This window comes from Sciurus carolinensis, chromosome 3 (genome assembly GCF_902686445.1).
Source record: "Sciurus carolinensis chromosome 3, mSciCar1.2, whole genome shotgun sequence".
NCBI classification, from domain to species: Eukaryota; Metazoa; Chordata; class Mammalia; order Rodentia; family Sciuridae; genus Sciurus; species Sciurus carolinensis.
This window is the reverse complement of record NC_062215.1, coordinates 2521427-2543367: the sequence shown is the minus strand read 5'-3', so window position 1 is coordinate 2543367 and position 21941 is coordinate 2521427. Positions and strand designations below refer to the sequence as shown.

Sequence of the window (21941 nt, the reverse complement as noted above, 5' to 3'; positions counted from 1 at the left end):
CCGTCCATTTGCTCATCTAAGAATGGTCCAGGGACTGCTGGCTGCAGGACAGCGTCAGAGCTGGCCAGGGACCGAGGCAGCTGGCCAGCACCACCGTCTGTGTCCGGTCTCCACCTTGCACACCTGCGGTGGGAAGGTCACCTGGGCCCTTGGGGTGAGACAGGACTGTGTGCGAACAGGGTTTGTGTGGGCAGCAGAGGGGGGACGCCCAGGTCAGGGAAGCTCTCCCGCAGGTCCTCTCCAGAGGCAGCCTGATCACGTGGCTGCCACGGGAGGGCTCTAAGTGGCCGGGCACAGGGGATGAGCTTCGTCGTTCACTCTGTCACCGACTCCTGAACCAGTGTGACCGTGGCTACTGCTACTGTCCGCATTTCACAGGTGCACACGAGGCTTGGAGCAGCCGATGACCTTCCCTCCGTCACAGAGTGAGAAAGATGCTCCAACTAAACCCAAGCACCCGTGACGTGCAGGGAACGCTGAGGAGGGCGGAGGGTCCCGACCCCGCTCCAGACAGTCTCTCGCTCTCCCCTGCCCAGCGCCGGGCCTGCTGAGCAGCCTCTGTCAGGTCTAGTCTCATGGCCATCAGCACTGGCCTCGGCCTCCTTTACGAGCTGTGTACGCCGACAGGTGTCCGTGTGGGGGGCGAGGTCTGTGGTCAGACACATCTGCTGAGCCCAGGAAGGCCGCGTGTTCATTTATCACCCGGCAAACACTTGAGGGCTGGGTGCCAGGCCAGGCTGGGGACACGGGCCAGGCTGCCCTGCAGGGCTGTGCCTGGGGGCCCTCCTCCGTGGTGGACACACCTCCTGGGCCACAGGGAGCCTTCCAAAGTCCCCGTCAGGCTCTTGTTGCGTGGCCTGTGTGGAGTGGCCTCTGTACCAAAGCACTATCTTGTGCAGACCAGGCGGGATCGTGGAGGCCATGGAGGCCATGGAGGCCACAGAGGAGCAGCTCGGTGGAGTTGGGAGCCCAGGGAGGAGGGGGATGGCATTAGCCAGAAGAAAGTTGTGGGGTAAAATGGGACTTGGGGACGTGGAGGGCTTTGGAGCTTCCCAACTGGCCAGAACCTGCCCTGGACGCGCTCTGCTCTCATCCTCTCCCCTGGAGGGGCATTTGGTATACAACAGGTGCTCAATGTGTGGTCAGTACCATTCTCCCTGAGGGGATGCTAAGTTAACTCGGCAGGACAGGGTGGGGACAGAGCCCTGAGCTCAGATCTCCCCACCCCTGGTGTCCCTGAAGTTCCCAGGGTTGGCCTAGGCCCTGCTGGGGCTCACCCACCAACCTGCCCTGTGGAGAGAGGTGGCACCTGAGGCCCAGAGGAGGCAGAATGATACCCAGGGCCGCCCAGCAAGTCCAGCCCACACAGCCTGCCTCCATCCAGGGTGGACACTGGGGAGAAAGGGCGGCCTGGTTGACGATGAGGTCGTGCCTGCATGAGCTACTTAGCAACTCCTCCAGGTGGGCTGTCAGCGTGGCCCAGCACTCCCCAAGTGTCCTGTAGGTGCTCCGTGGTGTGGTGGCCACCAGACAGTGGTCTGCCCACCCACAGAAGGAAAAGCAGACAGTTGGGGCTTGGAAGCTGAGTATTTCCTGGGGCAGATTCCATCCACTAAGGTCTAGGGCTGAGGCCCCGGCCTGAGACAGGAGCCAGGGCCAGCTGCAGAGCATGGAGCCCAGGAGGGCCCAGGGTTGGGCTTGTCCTTGTCCAAGGCTGCCTGCCCCCACCTCTCCCTGCTCCAGCTTGGTCAGCTGGTGAAGGCCAAAGAGTACCACTCACAAACAGCCACCCAATAAACTTTGATTTCAAGGAAAAATGGGCCCTTACAATTCTGTGTGTCCCTGTGAAGATGGGCTAGTCAGACAGATGGACTGATGGGATGTGGGGCCAGCACAGGCCCGGCCTGCACTCAGGACTTTGCCCAAGACAAGCACCAGGAGCCTCAGGGGGCTCCTGGAACCTGGCGCTCTCTTGACACCTGAGGGTCCTTCTTCTGTCTCTGCTGAAAGACAGGCAGACTGTCCATGTCCAGGTCCACAGAGGAGGCCCAGGGCCTCCGGCAGGGGCAAAGTGCCTTCCCTCACTGCTGGGCACTGGAAGTTTCTCAGGCACCTGTCCATGGCAAGGGTGGGAAGGGGCACTTGTGGGAAGCTGTTGGAATGGAGGCTGCCTCTGGGTCACCTTCTGGTGGGGTGTCCCTTCTAACTGAAGCCACCATTGGGTAGGTCCTGGGGAGCTTGGCAGCCCAGCGCCCCCTGCAGATTTTGGTGGTCTGGGTCAGTACACGTGGGGAGATTGAGGGTCTGCATGCGTAGAGACTGAGGGCCAGGCCAAGTGAGCCAGTGGCTGAGCTTTAGAATTTGGGGGTCTCCATCCTTGCAGAGACCTTGGGCTCTGGTGGCTACACCCTGGCTGGAGGGCTAAGGGGAGGGGGAAGGGCAGGGGTCCCTCAGCTGCCTGTCAAACCTGCAGCACCCTGGGGTGGGCAGGCGGCCCCCTGTGGCTGCTGCCCGGGAGGGGATGCAGGGGCGGGAGGAGGCGCTGCAGTGAGGGCAGCCCCCGCCTTGGCGCCATCCCAGGGTGGGCACCTGCAGGAACACCAGCCCACCCCAGTCCACTTCCTGGGTGGAGCGAGCCACTTCTCCCAGGAGGTACCCTCTCTCCTGCCTGCGCAGCTACCACCCCTTCCTGTCCCCAGCTCAGGCTGGTGGACGCAGAGCCTCGAAAGCTGGCGCCTGCTGAGAGCAAGAACTGGGGACATACCCTCTAAGCGAATCGCTAGGCAGAACCTGGGCGTCCATCAGACTGGGAGACCACTGTCTCCGGGAGGAGCAGCCCGGGCTACTCCCTGCTGCTGGGGGCTGGGTGGGACCCTGGGGCACCTTAAGTCTAAATACCAGCAGGAGGTGAGCAGGAGAAAGGGTTGCGGCCAGACCTGGGCACTGCCCCGGGCTGCCCTGTGGGCTACCCTGCCTGCCATCCCCGCCCTGAGAGGTAAGCTCCAGTGGGTTCTACCCAGCACCCCGACTTGGTGCTGACTGGGATCCCCTTTTATAGAAGGAACCACAGTCGTGCAGAAAGCAGAGCCGACCAGGAAGCAGAACTTCTCGGCCCCAGCACGCCCTGTGCCTGTGTGGTCCTCATGCTCTGGCCAGAACCCCATGTTCAAGACCGCGTGGATGGGACCCAGGGCTGAGCAGCGTGGGGTGGCCCCAGTGGGGTCTCACAGCAACAACTCCCTCGACCCGGCCCTATGCCTGGTCGCCCCCCCAAGAGAGCAGGGAAGAGCTCGTCAGCACTCCGGGAACGGATGAGCCCCGCAACGCTGGTCTGCCTTCAGTCTTTATTCAACACGGCTCCGTCCTCCACGCGCCGAGGGCTTCAGGCTCTCAGAATTCTCTGCCTGTCCCCCTGTAGCTGGTGTCCAGACGTTTCCAGTCCTCCAGTTGGCCCCACCAAAGCGCTGACCTCCCACCCCGAGGGACTTCGTGCCTTGCTCATGGCTGGTCTCTAGACCATGTGCTCATCGCCACTGGTCGTAGCTGCTCGGACCCTGTCTTTTCCGACCACGCCTACACAGCCAGGAATAAGCCAACGTTAGGGGAACCTTGGTGGAAGCTTCCTGCTGTGTGGCGCTGCCCTTGCCTCACGCTGAGGGTTTCGAGGGCTTCTACCTCCTGAGGCAGCTGCTCTCACCAGCCTGGGACCCCTTACTAATTTCAGCATCCATCCAGACAAGGACTTAAAAAAGGATCAAGTCATTCTCTGTATGACTCAAAATTTAAAGTGTCTTTTTGTGCAGTGCTGGGCTCAAGCTCATGACCTGCCGAGGCAGACGTTCTGCTTGGAGACCAAGGCTCTTGCCCCGAGGCCTGGCTGCTCTCCTGAGAGGCCGGGGAGGAGGTGGGTGAGGGAATGGGCCTGGGCAGGGCCATCGTTCTGAAGCGAGGGGATGCCAGAGTCGAGTCTCCATGTGGGCAGACGCAGGTGTCTTCTGGACCACACAGGGTGTGACGGAGGCTGCAGCTCTGTGCGGGCAAGAGGGCGGGCAGATGGCAGCTGCCAGGTCCACTGGAGAGGGCAGACGCTGGGGCCCCCTTGCCTGGTGCTCGGGCACCAGAGCCAGACCTGTGGACACTCTGGGCCCAACAAGGGGCCTGGGGCAGAGGCCCCGGGTGCTTCAGGTGGGACCTTCCCCCACCTTTGGATCATTATGTTGGGGTGGAAGGGGGAGAGACCCCAGTATATTAGGGCAGCACTGGCCCGCAGGGCTCACCTGGAGAGGAACCCGGTCACAGCTGTGGAGAGGGGGGGCCTGAGGCCACCAGAGACTGGGGTTCTGGGTTCACCCAGCCAAAGGCCTGGAGCACTTGTGATCTTGCTCAGAGGGTCTGCAGGGGGTGGGCCATCCCTCCCAAGGGTCTGTCCTCCCCTCTGGGACGCACAGGCTCACTGGATGCCTGTCATGGGCGCAGCTAATGAACCAGGTGGAGAAAGTCCCCCAGGACAGGCAGTGGACACGATGCTCTGACCCGAGCAAGGCCGAGGCTGGTGGCAGAGTCAACACTGTGTGCACAACCTGTGCCTCTCCCAGGCACAGGGGAATCCCGAGGGGCCCACCCAGCGTTGGTGACCACGGTTATCTACGTTAGAACTAAAGCAGAACGAGGAAGCCTTGGGAAGATGCATCCTGTGTGGGTCATGCCCAGGCATGGAGGGCCCCCTGGGCAGGGCAGGTGCAGACCGTGGCCCCAGGTGGGCCTCATCCCCCTGCAGGGCTGACCTGTGGCTCACCAGTGCTCCTGGGGTGACCGGCAGGGCCCCGCCTTGGAGCGTGGCACTGGGAGCGCTAGGCAATGAGCCCGGCCTCCCTCGGTCCCCACCTAGCCATCGCCAGAGTCCACACCACAGTGGGGCTTGGCCTCCAGACGCCACGGACACATGGGTCCTAATTCCCACAGGGACACACGTGTCCCTCAACAGACACCAACACACACTGCAGCAGGTGCCTCCCGGGCATGCACCACACTCTGGTGCCCCCCTGCGGGTGCCTGTCCACCAGCCTCACAGGGGCATGTGGAGGTCTAGGCCAAGGCCGGGGGATAAGGAAAGAGCCCTCAGGCAAGTGGCAAGAACCTCAGGAGATCTCCCCACGGACCCCCGAGAAAGGACTGAAAGATACAGCACTGGACACGCCACTGCCAGTCAGGGAGCTGTGCGAGGCTGGGCCCCTTGCTGGGGAAGCTCCGCGGGCCACCTCCGTCATCGCTGTGCCCAGCTCCAGGGCTGGGCGGGGCAGCGGGACAAGAGCCATCCCCGGTTTTCCCTCCAACTCCCACTCAACAAGGTCAAATCCATCTTTTGCCTCCATAAGAATCTCACAAGTACAGACTCAGGCTTCTCCTGCATCGGAGCCCCCGGCAGCGAAGACCCAGGGAGATGCTGCCTGTGTTTCGCGGCACTGGGGCGCCTCGGGCTCCCTGAGACCTAGCCACCTCTCTCCATTGCCCTTCCTCCTCGCTGGGCCCTGCAGGCCAAACGCTCCCACTCAGGGCCCAGGTGGGCCTTCCTGGAGCAGAGTCTGCTGGCCAGCCCCCAGCACCCCTCCCGGCCCCACCTTGGGAGAGCCAAGAGCTGGGCAGCTGGAAGTGTCCGCAGGCCTTCCCTGCCTCCCCCTCTGCCCGGCACCAGAGTGTCTGACTACAGCCCTGTTAGACCCGGAGGCCCCGGGCCATGGACACCATCGATATGATTTTACTTCCTTTGCAGTGGAATCCATGAAGTTCAGAAGAATGGCAGGGGCCATGACTAGCAGGGGTCATGGTCACCAGGCCTGGGCCTGAGTGGAGGGGAACTGTATTTAAAAAGCAAAACAGAACAAATCACTCGCTGTCGGTAGTGTGGCAATTTCATGAAACTGCACTTAAATAACAAGACTGTCCTCCCTACCCCAAAGTGCTGGAGAGAAGAGGGTCGTGAGGCTTGGTCTCTGAATGCGGAATGCCACTTCCTACCTGGATATTCATCCCAATGCAGCTAAAAGGCTGGGCAGTGGTAGGCTGTCTGCACCCCTGCTCTGTTCAGGGAGGCCTAGGGACGCCCCTCTCCTGGTCGCTAAGCTTCAACCTGGAAGACCAGAGTCCCCAGCCCAGAGGGTGAGGCCTGCAGGCACCACCTTTGGGTGAAGAGCTTTGGGTGCAAGGCAGATCTTCTTCCTGGCAGCAGGAGGTCGTGTGGAGTGAGCCTTACAGAGGAGGCACAGAAAGGCTGGCCCTCAGCAGAGGACACAGAGCATGGCAGAGGTGCAGGAGGGGCTGTGGGTTTGCTGACTCCAAACCAGGACAGGGTTCCTGTCCAGAGTAGGAGTCAATGCTGCTGAAGGTTTGGGTCAGGGGCCTCTTCCCAGAGTGGCAGGTGAGGCCTCCGGGCCACAGGAACAAGCCATGCTCATGACAGCTTCCATGGGAAGGGTCCCCACAGGTGAGGTGGCCTGGCGAGGTGTCCTCGCTGTCATCTAACAGATGAATAAACAGGCGGGGGGCAGAGGCCTCACGCCAGGGAGGTTGGGGGCAGCAGGAGGCCAGGCCCGACTCCAGGGAAGGGCTCTTTACCACACAGCGCTGCTCCTCAGCCCCAGGGTGGCTTTGGGGGAGTTAGTTTTTAGGTTTGGAAGGCCCGTGCAGCCCGGTTGGGATGACTAGCAGGATCAGGGCTGTCTGGTTCCCCAGGGACCCCCGGGGGGGTGCGCCCAGGCTCAGGCCAGCCTCCTGGTGCCCTCCCTCACGGCCCAGCTGGGCAGCAGTCCTGGCTGTACCTGACCCAGGGGGCACCCCACCAGCAGACACAGAGGTGCTTCCTTCTCTCTGCCTGGTGAGCCCAGGTGTCCCCACACTCCCCAGTCTCCTTGCAGGGGATGGGGAGGCTGGACAGGGAGGTTTCCACAGGTGAGGCCTGAGTGATCTCTATAACCCGAGGGCCGCCCTGCTGTATCTGCCAGAGAAGCAGAGCGCAGCTCAGAGGGACGTCACAGGAAGGGTCCCCTCCATCCTGGCCTGCAGTCTTCCCTCATGTCCTTGTTGCCCCCCGCCCCTGTTCCCAGGGCCAACAATGGAAGGCGTGAGCTGAGTGCCCTCGGCCAGCCCCAGCCCCAGGCTGACTGCCCCAGCCGGATACACCCAGGGTCTCAGGGACAGTGCCAGGATGTGTTCAAACCTGCCCCTAGCCCGTGTCGAAAAACTTCCCTCTGCCCGACATTAGCTGTGGAGGACCGCAGAGCTGTCCGTGATGGCCCCAGCCTGCCTCTGCCGTGCGACTGCCCTTCTGGATGTCCAGCCCTCCTCTTCTGCAGAGGGTGGGGCACACCACTCATCTCCCAGGCTGGGATGAGCTGGAGCCTTCTGGAAGAACTCGCTCTTCCCCAGCACCCTGGGGAGGACCCACGTGGTCAGGTGGCAGAGAAGTGCTCATCTTACACCACCGGGCATTTCCCCTGCGTGCACCCAGCTCCCGACCCCCTGCCAGCGTCCCTCTGCCTGGGAGAGTGAGGCAGAAGTCAGCTTGCCTGGTGCCACGTGGGCATCCAGCCACCCCCATCAGTGCCAGCACAGGTACATCAAAGGTGCCCTCTCCCCAGAGACCGGGGACGACGCCATGCAACCCCGGCAGCACAGACGTTAGCGGCAAGGCGGAGGAAGCGCCAACTTTTAAGTATGCGCACACACGCACGCCCGCCAACAACAGTAAGTGTCATTTTAAAAAATGGGTTAAATAAGCAGCATCGCAGAAGACGGCCAGGCTGGCTGATTACCCCCTGTTCGCACGACCTGGCGCGGGAACCTAGGAGTCTAATGACTGCATTATCACCCTAATGCCTCTGCCGGCTGGGAACGATCCTGGGGTAACAGCTGCCGCAGGGTTTGGGGCTGGTTTCCTCTAATTGCATCCAGATGAAGGCAGCAGGACAAGGGCGGGGCTTCTCCACCCTCCGGAGCCGCCTTCTGCCCTGCTCAGGCGTCCCAGATCCTGTCTGGTCTGCAGGTGCAGGTGACCCTGGGACCCAGGGGGGCAGGTGGCCTCCGCAGTCACCTTGAGGATACAGCTGGCGGGTCTGGGTCAGGTCTTGGAGAGCTGGGGACTCGGGATGGGACAGCCCAAAGTGGTGGAAACCTGGACCAACCCCACCTGCAGCCCCAGGGCACAGGCGTCCGCAGCAGGGCGAGGGCAGGGGCTCACTCCCATGCCAGGGAGGGGGTGACACGGAAGTGTCCTTTGGACAAAGACTTTCTGGTGGTGGCAGGTAGACTGTGACAACAGCCCCCGTCCTGGGCCCCCCGAATTCCCAGGCTTCTGGCACAGGGCTGTGCAGGGGACATTAGTGGAGAGGGTCCACTTCCCTGCCCCAGAACGCCAGGTCCAGCCACGGATATGGCAGGTCCACAGTCCTCCTGGCCTGGACAGGCACTCACCTGGTCCTGCCCCTGCGCTGTGGCCTTCACCAGGGCTGGCTTGCACTGGAGTAGCCTGCTGGAGCTTCAGCCGGAGGCCCCAGAGGTGAGCAAGCCCAAGATCAGCACTGCCCAGCCTGACTGCTGACCCACAGACAGCAAGGTACCTGAGCACAGCAGTTTTAGGCTGCGGGTTTTGGGATCATCTGCTGCACAGCACTGGTATGGCAACGGAGAGCTGCTAGGCCTTTGTGGGGCCTGCTTTCCAGAGGGTCAGGAAGGACAGGACTGCTTAGCTCTATCCACTTTCTCTAGTGGACCAGGAGCCAACAGATAGGAAACCCGCTTCCCCCAGAAGCAGACCAGATGAGAAGCCTGCCCCCAGGACCCCCACAGCTGGACTGCAACGGCCAACAGCTCAGGGTCTGCGCCCTGGGGGCTCCAGGGTGCTCTTCCGCAAAGGCTCTCGGAACAGAGGGGCCCGGGAACTTGGAAGTGCCCGTCAAGAGGACCTGGACTTATGGAGAAAAAAGCTGAGGAGGGAGGGGGCTGGTGTCCTGGTCACAGACGTGTTTTCAGAGTGGCACTGTCCAGCAGTGCCCGCCTTCAGCAGGGAAAGCTGAGGGTGGAGGCAGCTCTGGACCTGCACCTCCCAGATGAGCCGGCACTTCACGGAGGCACCTGGCTCCTCCCCCGCCTGCCAGCCTAAGACACAGCTCTCCTGCAACGCTGGGAGCAGGAGGGGCAGCTGAGACTCAGTCTCTGGGGGACAGTACATGGGAAGCCGAGAGCCCGAGTGCTCCTTTAGCGAGGCAGCTCTTGCAGGGACCCCTGAGAAGCTGAGCAGCAGGTCTGCGGTCACAGCAGAGACCGCAGGTCCTGCAGGGGGTCAGGAGGCTCCAGCTATTGCAGGCGCCTTCATCTTGGCCAGTTAGTTAATGCACTCCACGGCCCTGGGAGGAAGCAGAGCCTCTTCGGAGGACCTCGCAGGCACGCACACACGCCCACAGCCGTTCAGCCCCCAGGTGGCCAGATTTGGTGAGACTGACTGAACAGTGCCACGGGTCCTCAGGTGAGGACCCCAGCTAAGGGACCGGTGTCCGACCCTTGTCCACCAGGTTGTGGCTCCGGCTCACGGTCGGGCCCCTCCTCCCCACAGCTGGGGCACGCAACGCTCACACGGCCGGCGTGAGCGACCCGGCTCTGGACACCTGCCGAAAGCTGCAGGGCTTTCTGGCAGATGTGGGACGTGAGCTCTGCAGCTGCGGAGGGAGGGCTGGGGAAGTATGTCCGGCTCGCGTGGAAGAGCTTGGTGCTGCTGGTGGACGAGGCCCTCCTGTCCCTGTCCCTGCTCTCCCCTCTTCCTGGCAGGGGGGAAGCTTCTGGTGCTGCCTTTGGGCGCCGGCTCTCCTTGGGAGGCCGGTAGGCCTTGCGGCGGTCAGTCCTGTGTCCACACTAGGAAAAGGTGCTCTTCCTTACACTCCTGCCGCCCGAGTCCCCTCCACGCCCTCCCTACCCCCATGCCCAGGACCTCAGCGAGGTCCCCTCAACCTCCGGTGCAGGGAGTCCACCTATCTGCGGAAGCCAGAGCCTTCCCCAGGCGTCTTCAGGCCCCTCTTGCCTTCTCTTGGGGTTGGGGGTGAAGGCAGCTCCGCTGTGCCCCCACAGGGACAGCCCTCGGAGCCTGGGTGGTGGCCGGCACACTCCACGGCGGGCATGTACCCACTGTCCCACATGCCCGTCCCGCAGAGCTTGCAGAGCTCATGCAGGCTGCAGGGAATCCGGGGCAGGAGGCGGAACTGGTACAGCAAGCTTCTGGCCTGCGGAGAGAGGGTGGGGTCGGGGGACAGCCCGGTGGCCTGGGCCCCCACAGGAAGTTGAAGAGTGGCTGTGGCCAGGGTCAGTGCCTGTGGACTCTGCCTACGATCCCACTCAGCACCACGCAGAGGGTCTGGGACTGCAGTGGCCACTTGAGGCTCTCCAACAGAGCCCGTGGCAGCTCCCGCGCCACCCTCAGTGCGGCAGAACAGGGCCAAGGCTGCACGGGCCCCGCCAGCCCCGCCCCGCCCAGCCCAACGTGCCTGGCAGCACCCCTCTGGCGAAGCCCAGCCCCACCTTCTGGGCCACCAGGATGCGCACTGCTCTGTCTCCCCAGAGCAACCTTCAGTCCTGAGAGGGGTGCCCTGATGTGGGTTGGGGGTGGGAGGCGGTGTCTCCCCACTGTCCCGAGGGTGGCCAGAGCTCTAGCCAGCAGCACCTCAACAGAAGACTGGGAGGGGAAGCGGGGCAGAAGGGCAGTGGCGTCCCCTTTGTTCCAGCTAAACTTGGATGGGAGCAGCCCCTTCCTAGGTCTGGCCTCCCTGGTTTCCTAGCTCTGGGTTGGAAGTATGGCTTCCCAAGGTACAGCCAGGAACTTGTGCACTCCACTGCCAGGGGAGGCTCCTGCATCCAGCGATGGTGCCCCTGAAGAGCGTGGGGACAGCCATGGGACACACCTCCTAGCTGGAGGGGCTGCAGTAGGTATCCACCCCTGGGCCTTGGTGGTATGGCCCAGCACTGCAGGTGCAGATGGGCAGGCTCTGTGCAGGCAGGGGCGGGGCCACATGCAGGGGTGGGGCCTCAAGAGCCAGGGCGGGAGGGCTCACCTTCCTGAGCACCAGCTCCCCATTCATGTGCATGGCCAGGTTTCCGAAGTGCAGGAGCATCTGGTCAGTGGCCAGTTGCTGCTCAATGACGTCATCCCCGTAGATGGCCACGATGGCCACACAGATGAAAAGGTGGAAGTAATCCGTCTGTGGGGAGACAGTGGTGCTCAGATGGGCCCTGACCAGCCTGACTGGAGGACGGGACTGGTGCAGGGGTGCAGAGGGGGCTTCAGGGGAGGGTATCTGCACTGGGGGTCTGTTTGCGGGTCATGGGGGTCTTGGCAAGCTGTGCAGTGGCTTCCTCCTCACTTTCCCCACGTGCAAGGCAGGCCTGTGTCAGCAGCCACACCCCTGGGCTGCTGCAGGACCCAGAGCAGCAAGGCTGTGCTGGGCAGCCATGGCTGCCAGTCTCCGGGTGATGGGGCAAAACCCTTCCTCCAAAGCCTGGCTTGCAGAGCTCACTGTGAGGTCCTATCCACACACATCCCGAGGGGGTGTGCAGAAGGCCAGGACGCTCCCCGGTGCAAGCCAGCCGCCAGGCTTGGCTGGTCTGCCCTGCTGCTGAGCGTCCTGAGGCACGCCCCAGGACTGTGATCTGCCACGGAGTCCGAGAAGCAGATCCCAGCAGAGCAGTTGCCTGGGGCCTCCTGGGGCCCTGACCCAACCTTGACATTCCCAGCCCTCTTCTTGGAGGCCCACAGAGGGCCCTGCCGCCCTCCTTTAAGGCCAGCTGTGGGGCGTGTCCCAGCTGGGACTGTCCTGTGTGTGCTCCTGCCTGGACACCTCGAGGCACACCACCTTTGACGTAGTGGTCCTTGAGACATGGAAGGAGAGGAGCAGCAGGAAGTCCATGCTGAGTCTCCTGACCTTGGCCACATCCCAACCAGAGTGCTGCCAGCAGGCAGAGGCTACCGCGGCAGACTCCTCCCACCGGGGCCTGCTCTGGGACGCCACGCCCCCAGCCGCCAGGCCCTTCCTCAGAGCCCATCCGCAATGGCCTTGTTTTGGCTCGGGGTGGCCCTCTGGCAGCCACTCTAACTTTGGCTGGGGTGACAAGTGGAGGCCCAGCTTTGCTGGAAGAACGTGGGGAGCGGAAGGTGGAGCCTGGGCCACATGGGCAGCACAGGAAGGTCTCAGCTCTCGGACAAGGTGTGGGGCAGGCCAGCCCACCGCACACTGGAGGGAAGTGGATGAGACTCTCCCCCAGGGGGTCACTCAGGAATTAAAGGCACTGCCTAGCAGTGACCCCTGCCTGGCTAATTAGTCCCTTGGCCCTCCCACCCCTCCCGCCCCCAGTTGAGCAGGGAATGGTTCTGGATGTGGCTACGTTAAGCCCCAAGCCCGAAAGCATCAGGGACTTGCTTTGTGAGTGTTAAACAAACTGGCAGCCAGCAGGGTGTGCCAAGGGGCCAGGTCCGGGTCGTTGCGACTGATCTCAGACACCTGGGACACAGCACAGTGTGAGGGCCGGCCCTTCCACTGGGGGGTGCTGGATTCACGGAACCTTTGTGCTGTGGCGTGCGGGTGGGGTTTGCGTGGGAGGACCCGGCTTGTGGACCATCCACGGCGCACTTCCTTTTCTTAGTGCAGGTGCTGGGTCCTCAGCTCCGTGTCCAGCTCGTCCACCCAGCTGGGCCAGGTGTGCAGGCTGCGGGTGGGCCATGAGGAAGGTACAGACAGCTGGTGGCCCCACTCCCGTCTCTTCAGCCCCCATGACTGACGTGACCCCCTCGTGATGCCACTCAGGACGGGAGCTGCTGCTGCCACGTCTGGGTGGGTGGCATCCACCTCTCCCCAAGCTGCCCTGGATGATGGAGGCGCGCCCAGCGGGGGGTCTCCCTCCTGGATGCACCCCTACTACCTCTGCAAAGGCCAGTGGCTGCGAAGAGACCCTCCTACCCGCTTGCATCGCCAGCATGTCCCTAACTCAGGTCCTAAAGCCTCGGGGCAGACCCGGCCCCACGCTCAGAGGGGAGTCTGGGGAGACCCTGATAATGGGATGGCAGGTGGAGGTGGGGCGGCTCCATCAGGCTCTCCAGGGGGCTGCTGGGGAGGCAGGACTCTGCGCCCTTTCCCTGGACCTAGGCCTGTGGCTGGGCGGTCCGGGGGGACAGGACAGGGCAGCACTGTCCCAGCATTCAGGCAGGTTGGCATCCTGGGCTGCTGTGGCCTCACTCAGCCACTGATGGGCTGTGACAGGAGGCGGCTCAGCCCCGGGGTGCGGTACTGGCACAGTCAGTGTGCAGTCTGCATGGATTTCGGTTCCTGGCAGGGAGTGTGAAGCCAGCCACAGGACCAGGAGCAGCGGCAGCGTGGGGCTGTCGGGGACTGAGGGGTCAGGAGGAGGGGCGCTGCCCTCACCTGGTAGTGGGCCCAGCAGGCCTCCCAGATGCGCAAGGCCTCGGCCTCCGGGAACTCCCGCTTGAAGCAGAGCAGGAGCCAGCGGTGGCAGAAGAGCATCTGCAGGCCGTCCTCGCCCAGCGTGGCCAGGTGCTGGTAGAAGCGCGGGTGGGTCAGCCGCAGCAGCTCCCGCAGGTAGAGCTGGGGGCGAGGCAGGACCGTGAGCCCACCCGCCCGCCCCCGCACCCTCCTCAGCCACCCCAGCCTCGTGGTCTCTGCAGGCCATACGTGTCTGGTGCCCACTTAGTTCCTTCTGGAATTGGTGTGTGCCCATCTTTGCCAGTTTCTCCTAGACCTCAGGCTGCTCTGGATGGAGGCCCTGCGTGGCCCAGGGCAAGGCAGGGCGTGGCACCCTGTGCACCTGGGGCCGCCTCCTGGAAGCTCAGCCCCAGCCACACAACCCCCTTCTCTCCCACGGCCAGGACCCACCATCTCCCAGAGCTGACTCAGAGCAAGCAGAGATTCCCACACCTCAGGTCACCCCCTGTGACATGGGACCAGGTCAGGACTGCTTCTTGTGCCAGGGCTTGGGCTGACTTCACCAATGCCACTGGAAAATTAATCTCCAGCAGCCAGTGGGTCACCGGGTCCTGTGCTGCTGTGAGCCATCAGGATCTAGTGGCGTCAGACCCTGTGACTGCCTCCCCGGGTACCATGATCGTGCAGAGCCAGCAGGCCTGGCTGGGGTCACAGCTGGGGGATCTCAGCGGCCTGCACACCGCTCCCCACACAAGCGGCCCATTGTTCTTGCTGGAGTTGACAGCTGGGGCTACGGGGTACAGGAGCTGAGTCCAGTTCTCCACTCTGTGGCCCACAGCAGGGCCAAGGCCATGTGCATGGCAACACACCCGTGGACGTTCCCTGCTCCTAAGCCTGGTCCCCAGCTGCACCCCCCCACACCTTCCTCGCTGTGTTCCACAATCCCATGGTGTCTCTGGAGGCCCTAAATGGCAAGCCTATGGGATGGGCTCCTTGGCCCCTTCAGCTCTAGGCCGCAGAAGCACATCATGTCCACTCAGCACAATGGCTTAGCTGAGCCTCAGGATGCTCAGGGCCAGACCCCTGAAGGCAGAGATGGCCCCAGCCCAGGGGACATGGGACGCCTGCTGTCCTCCCTATCACAGACCTATTCTGTGTCCCCACTCCCCAGCCCTGGAGCCCAATACCCTCTGCTCACTCTGTGGGCTTCCAGGCTGAGCTCCCTCCTGGAACCAGTATAAGACCATGGCCAGCAGGTGCCCGGTGCACCCTGGTGATGGACAGTGAGGACAGCAGTCAGGAGCCCTGGCTTGTCCTGGGCTGCACACCCCCCACCAGACCCCACCTGACCCAGCTTGGCTCACCCACTCCCCGCCTCTCAGTGCTGCCTCAGCGCTGCCTGGTCTACACAGGGCGATCGTTTTCAGGAGGACTTGGGGTGGGGGGCGTGCCTGCTGGGCCCCAGGAGAGGCCTGCTATCCTTGGGGTAAGCTGCGGTTGGTTCCCAGGGTGGCGCAAGGAGCCCTCCTGTCCCCACTCCACCCAGGAGCCTGGGCTGCGTGGCAGCACCTGGGAGCCCATGCAGGACAGGGCCTCCCTCCCTGGCCGCGCCCGCTGGGCCAGACTGTGTTGTCAGGTGCAGGAAGGGGACGCTGCCCACAGCCCACCCTGGGCCTGCAGAGCCCTGGGAGCAACAGCCCTCCTGGAGGCCCACACCCAGCAGCAGCGCCTGTCTGGCTTTGGGCTGCCCGCTGACACACAACGCAGAGCCACACGTCACTGCCGAGCCTCCTGGCGGCCGGAGGCGGCAGCGGAGTGCTGTCCAACGTGCCCGGTAGACACACTTGAGCACAGGCACAGCCCTGGGTCTCACCAGCTGCTTCTCCATGTCCTCGTCCCGAGGAGAGCTGACGAAGATCGTGTTCTGCATCAGACCAACAAAGCACCAGAAGGTGTCCGACTCGTCCAGGACCTCGGCCAGGATGGGAGCCACCAGGTCCGACATGCCCTGGGAGTAGCCAATAGCCGGGTTGTACACAGCGTAGTTCAGCAGGATCCTCCTGGCAAGGTGGGAGAGGGCGGGGTGGGCATGACCTGCTGCCCAGGCTGGGCGCCCCGCTGCACAGGCCTCCCTCTTCACCTTCATCTCTGGCGGCAGCATCTGATGCAGGGCCTGGCAGCTCGGTGATGACCTCAAGGGCTGAGCTTTGGATCAGGACCAATGGGTCCTCGCTTTGCAAGAGGTAATAGCCTGAGCTAGCTGCTCTCCAGGCCCAGGGCCCAGAGCAGGGGGTGAAGAGGAATGTGGGTCTGATTTTCTTAACGGTTGATTGCTGTGACCATAGGTGGGCTGGCAGAGACATTTTTACAGGCTGTTAATTTTGTGCAATTATTTGCTGGGCTGCAGCAGAATGTCAAAGATGCCAGTCTCTGGCTCTGAATGGCCTTATCACAGGAGGACCACCCATCAAGAGGTGGAGGGGATGTGAGGAGAGGTCTATCTATGGTGGGTATGAGCAGGCAAGAGCAGGTTTGGGGGTGCCCAGGGACAAGGGGCTCTGCTGGAACCCTGAGTGGGATCCTGTGGCTTCCTCAGGCTGTGAGTCTCCTGCTGAAGCTGCCCACAAATCCTTTGCTCTGGGACCTTGACTGCATGAACACTGGAGAAAGCCACCCCGGGCTTGTCCCCTTCCCAGAGATCAGCCAAGGCTCAGAGGGCAGGGGGCCACCACTTGCAGATGAGGGAAGGCTGGACGGCCCGGCCTGCCCAGGAGTGGGTACCTCATGCTCTCCACGTTCGGATTGTCTTCCCCACGGAAGAACTCGTTGCTGCGGTCTGTCCGAACCACGTCTTTGTCCACGGTGAACTGCACATTACGCCAGAACGCGCCGCGCTCCTCGGGAGTCATGGAGAGCCTGGGTGGGGGTGAGTAGTGGACGGGGTCCCAAAGCCTGTAGGCTCCAGACAGGCCTCCCCTCCACCCCTGCTGCAGGCAGTGGGGCTGGGCTGCTTCTGGCAGCAAACCTGCAGCTTCTGCAGGTGTGGGTGGGTGGGTTCCAGCCCCCAGAGGGGAGCCGAGCACAACTCATGGGTAACGGGCTTCACCCCATCCCAGCCCCAGAGGGGAGCTGACTGTAGCCCCTGGGGCAGTAGAGCCCAAGCTGGACGCAGCAGTCCAGCTCGGCCGCCTTCCCCGCAGGTGCTGCTCCGACCAGGCGGCACCTGTGAAGTGCCTGAACTCTGACACCTTGACCTGAGCACAGGAGCCCAGTCCCCAGGCCCAGAGGGTCATGACTGCACTTCCCCAACCGCTCATCATACTCCCAGGAGACCCATTTTTGGAAGAAGCCATGAGTCACAGAGGTGTATTGTCCCTGCTGATTGGCACCTCCACTGCCCCTCCAAAGGACGTTTCCCTGGGGAGGGTGGGGGCGCAGGCACAGCTACCTCTTCTGCTGGATCTCCATGTACTCCTTCCGCTTCTGCACCCGCAGCGCCTCCCGCTCCTCGGATGTGGACTCGTGGCTGTAATAGCGCAGCAGGAAGGGCCAGACCTCCCCCCGGATTGACACATCAATGCCGCCAAAGAAAATGGCCTGGAGGGAGCGGCCAAAGTTGGGGGGGTGCAGCTCAAAGAACCCCAAGTCCCCAGGGACGGGTCTCTCGGTGGCTCCCCGGCAATTTGCACATGTTTGCAAGGGGAAAGCGCGGGCCCTGCATTCCCATACAGAACACAAACCCGCTCATTTCAATGTCAATGCCCCCCCGGAGCGGCGCTCCGATTGACGTGTGGTTCTCACGTCGGGGCCTAATCCCCGGTTTTGGAAAGGCCGCCTTTCAGTGCCCGGCCCTCTGTGCAGGCTGACATGGATCCCGGCCCGCTCAGGATTGTTCCTAAGGGCCGGCTCTGATCCTTCGCCCGCCGCGCATTCGCCACCGCCCTCACGCCAGGGGCGGGACCCTCGGGCGCCGCGCCCCGCCCCGCCCCGCCTCGCCCTGCCCCGCGCCAGCCGGCCGGCAGGCCCTCACCTGGCGGGCCGGGCCTCACCTTGCGCAGCTTGTACACCTCCTCCACCTGACCCAGCTCGTTCAGGTGGTGCAGCCAGGCGGAGACGTCCAGCCGGCGGTAGAGGCTCTCCTCGGGGTGGGTCTCGGAGGACGGCAGCTTGGGCCGGCGGATGGAGAACTGCACGCACGTCCTTTCGCTGGCGACCTGCTGGACAGGAGGGACACTGGGCAACGATAAGTGCCTCCAGCGCCCGGCTTTTGAAGCCAGCGACGCCGTTCCCAGGATTTAAAAGGCTCTCCGTCCGGGGAGGAGGGGAGCAGGCCCCCTGCATACAAACCCCTAAGTGGCAAGTGTAATTAGACGCGATTAAAATGAAAATACCTTCGCCTACACCCGGGTCCCTGGCCGCCGCCCCCACTCTCCGACCCCAGCCGCAAACACCAGAATGAATGCCCGGCGGCCTAACTTCCCTGCGCCGGGAGGGCCTGCAATAAATTACATGTGATTGGCCACATACAAAGGGATCGCTGTTCTGCGCGGGGAGCCGGCCTGTCAGATTGTCTCCGCAGCAGCCAGGAATCCAGGGCGAAACTGCAGCTGACATTTAATTCAAAAATCAAAGGTTGTTCGATGTGGGGGGAAAACCGCCAAGCCACTGTAATAAGAGGAGCCAGCGGGAGGCTCTGTGGGAAGGACGGAGTTTTAAAGTCAGCCCCGTTCCTAATAAGCACATACGGTACCTTAAACAGATAATTAAAGGGCTCTTATTACATTTGTATGTAGATTGAGCAAAATATGGCAGGAAGTCCTGTCAAAACATGATGTTTCAAGTGCAGAGAGCTGACTTTCAAAAAGCCCCAGCACAAGCTTCCAGCCCAAAGTGCAGGGCTGTCACCGCCCTGCCACCAGGGACAGCCCAAGGCCACCAGGGGACGCACCCTGTGAGCCCACGGCTGGAGACTAGCAGGTGCACTGGGAAGGACTGGGCCTGCGGGAGGGCAGGGGGCTCCAGTGGCCCCATGTAGCACGTGGGGCCCACGGGGCAGGCCGGTCAGCTACCTGGTCCTCGAGGTGCGACTCGGTGCAGAACTTCCACTGCTGGAACACCTCGCACAGCTTGTCCAGGCCACCGTGGTGGAAGTGCAGCACCTTGTACTGGCTCTCTCGGCTGGCCACGACCAGCTGGCCACTGGTGCAGGCCTCGTCACTGAAGGGACATGGGCGGGGCAGAAAAACCAGATGAACATGCAAACCTGGGTTTTGATTTCCAAGTACAGTCAGAGGACACGGGGCCTCCTCAGAGGCAGGCGCATCCCCGGGAGTCTGGCTGCAGGTGGGGATCACAACCCCAAACCCACAGAACCTGGCACCCCTCTGCAAAAGTAGAACAGCTCCCTCCTGGGGCGGCCGACTCCCCACCGGGTCCTGCCTGGCCACATCGTCCTTGTCAGTCCAGGAGACCTGGGGTGGACGCCTGTGGGACCAAGGGGCTTCCTCTGGGGGACTCCTGGGGCACTGGCCATATCCATCGGGGTCCCAGCCCACCCTGGCCACTCACATGAAGGCTGGGGATGTGCTCTGGGAGAGGGGCCCTCAGGGACAGGCTCACCAGACCCTGCACAGGCCCCTGTGGGGACCTGCAGGCAGGCGGCCAGGGCGGCCAGGGACCCTCAGCCCCACCAGAAGGAAAGGGCAGCTCTGTCAAGACGGCTGCGCCCACGTGCTGCCCTCAAGGCGAGCCGCAGAGTCAGGGTGCAGAGGCCAGTGGCCGCCACTCTACACAGCAGCTCTGCTTGGCCTCTTCTCTGAGGCCAGGGTCTAAGCACAGCTGCCCCCTACCCAGGGCAGAGTGAGGACACTGGGAAATGCTGTAGGGCCATGCAGCCCCCCCAGGTGGGCTGGACAGCTCACACCAGCACCGAGAAGCAGCAGACACGTCCTCACCTGAAGAACAGGCGCAGGGAGCGCATGTGACCCAGGTCCACGCGGAACACACCGCAGATCTGCTCCAGGGCGCAGCCTCGCTGTGGCTGGTCCCAGCGCGAGGTCTGCAGCAGGCCGCTGCTGTCCGGGAAGCGCAGGGTGGTGTCGGAGCTGGAGGGGGAACTGGCAGAGCAGGCCACGTGAGGGCCATGGGGCAGGGGACCCACTGAACATGCGCGCTGAGCTCCAACACAGACCCAACAGCACATGGCCTGCAGGAAGCGGTGCCCCAGACACCTGCCCATGAACTACGGGTGAAGGAATCCTGCTCCTGGTCACGCACACCTTTGTTTTCACTGGGTGGGAGAGCATCTTCATGTTCAGACCCCATTCCACTTAACAGAGTTGTCATAATGACAGACAAAGCCACCATGACTGGAGTTACAATCCTTGCTGTGTGACCTCAGGCATGTTACCAGGCCTCTCTGAGCCTCGGCTTCCACATTTTTAAAGTGAGGACAGTTACCAGGCTGTGTGTGGAATAAGTAACTGTAAAATGCTCAGCACAGGCCTGGAGCTCAGTGCTTATGAAGAGGAGCTGTTTCCCAACAGTTAGAGACGGCTTGGGGCTTCCACATGGTATATTTCTAAATGAACATGGATTTAGAGTATGGCTTGGTAAAAAATCATTTGAGTTATTAACACTAATACAGCAAGTATTATTAAAGCTCCTATATGGCCTGGGCCTGGGCCAACCCCTTCTCATGTGCTTTTATTGCATATAATCTTCACAATAAACGTATGAAACAGTGTACAGAAGAGGAAACTAAGGCCCAGAGAGCCCAAGCAACTTGACCAAGGTTGCAGAGTCAGCGGGCAGCGGAGCTGAGGTCAGATTCGGGCTCAGGTTCTCACAGCTGTTTGCAGCTGCTGAGTCTGTGGCACTGCAGGGCTCCTCCAGCTAGTCCATGAACAGTTACCTTCCCAAGGTAAGACATTTTCTCACATGAATCCAGACATACTCCGAGTCACATCCTGCCTCCCGAGATTTCTCAGTATCCCCCAGAAATGCCCTGCTGAAATATGACCAGAGCAAGGGCAGGAGCGGAGCGGAGCAGAGCAGAGCACACCCGCCTCGCCCGCCCTCCTCCAATGCCAAGAGCACCAGGCCTAGTGCAGGGACTCGCTGCCCGTCCCCCGGGGGCGAGGGGGTGGGCCCAGCTGTCCCCCGCCTCTGGGGACGCCCGGGGTTCCACCTGGGCCCTGGAGGCCAGACACAGGGGAAGCCCCATGGTAGACAGCAGCCGGCGGTAGCCTCAACCACCCTGGGCACAGGCCATGAGGCCCCGAAGTCCAAGGGGTTGGCCTGTCCTCCCTAGTGGACCCTGATGGCCACACTGTGCAGTCATTGTGCACAGAAGGAGGCGGGACGAGGACAGAGAGGGGGCCCACCACGCCCCGCATGCAGCCTCGTAAGCTGCTTACTGAACAAGGCGGCTGGTGGCCAGAGCTCCTGCTCAGCCTGCGCCTGCGGCTGCAGCTCTTCCCGAGCCCCCACCCTCTCGCCACCACCCAGACACAACGTGAGACCCCCGCCCTGGCCTGCATGCCACTCCCAGCACACTGTGTCCTGCTGGCCTGGGCAGCCAGGCCAGGCCAAGGTCCTTGTGGCAGAGTCCTGGCCGCCGGCCCTGCTGGCCCCTGGGGAAAGCAGGCCATTCCAAACCAGAAAAGAGCCCCAGAGAGAGGGGCCACCCCCTCCTCCCCAGCAACCTGCCTCAGGCGGAAGTCTGCTTAAACTCCCCGGGGGGAAATTATTTGCATCAATTAATTGACTGATTCATTAAGTCAAGACACTGTGCTCGGGACCTGCAGCTGGGGGTCCCGGGGCTCAACCTGGAGCAAGTGGACTGAAGCCTTAGTTCCCTGGTTAGCTGGGACCTGGCTTGGCAGAGGCCACCCTGCTCGGCACCGAGGACTGGCCTGTTTCCCCCAGATGGGCTGCACAGGCCAGGGCAGCTGCCCCAGCTCCCAGCACAGGCCTGGCACAGAGCCCGAGTCACTGCGTACTCACACCTGGAGTGAAAACGGAAAATGCCTGGCAACTCGGAAGTCATCGAAAAACACACGCTTTAAAGGAAGTGGAGCCTGGGATGGAGGTGTGTGCAGTTTTGGTTTTTTTTTTGTGTGTGTGATGATCTTTCTACATATGTGGAGCAATTTGGTTTTAAGAATATACATATGTGCTGCATATAATTTGGTTTGTTCATAAAATTATTATGTGTGATGCATTAAAATTAAAAGGATGGTTTATTTAGGCAATAACTTCCAAGTTGCTATTAAGCTCAAAATGTTTCACAGATAGCTCTAGAAGATTGAGCGTTAAGAAGTGCAGCGCTGGGCTGGGGAGATAGCTCAGCTGGTAGAGTGCTTGCCTCGCAAGCACAAGGCCCAGAGTTCGATCCCCAGTACCGCAAAAAAAAAAGAAAAGAAAAAAAGTGCAGCGCTGCTTAGTGTCTGTCATTCTCTGAGGATCTCT

The 21941-nt window shown here is 62.1% G+C and overlaps 1 protein-coding gene across 11 annotated transcripts in view; it reads right to left on the bottom strand.

Annotated features, from left to right (window-relative positions):
- Positions 1-7690: 7690 nt before the first annotated feature.
- Tbc1d16 (TBC1 domain family member 16) overlaps positions 7691-21941 on the bottom strand; it is a 72646-nt gene continuing 58395 nt past the window's right edge. For 5 of the 11 annotated variants that reach the window (XM_047547819.1, XM_047547818.1, XM_047547821.1 and 2 more), the window contains exons 4-13: positions 19424-19585; positions 18539-18686; positions 17519-17686; positions 16918-17066; positions 16251-16385; positions 15343-15529; positions 14668-14739; positions 13452-13631; positions 11091-11237; positions 7691-10265 (exon numbers count right to left, since the gene is read on the bottom strand). In XM_047547819.1, the coding sequence (XP_047403775.1) occupies positions 10017-10265; positions 11091-11237; positions 13452-13631; positions 14668-14739; positions 15343-15529; positions 16251-16385; positions 16918-17066; positions 17519-17686; positions 18539-18686; positions 19424-19585 (1597 nt within the window). In that variant the 3' untranslated portion in view covers positions 7691-10016. The remainder of the gene's footprint in view (positions 10266-11090; positions 11238-13451; positions 13632-14667; positions 14740-15342; positions 15530-16250; positions 16386-16917; positions 17067-17518; positions 17687-18538; positions 18687-19423; positions 19586-21941) is intronic. The other 6 variants (XM_047547824.1, XM_047547826.1, XM_047547823.1 and 3 more) reach the window with 6 other exon arrangements.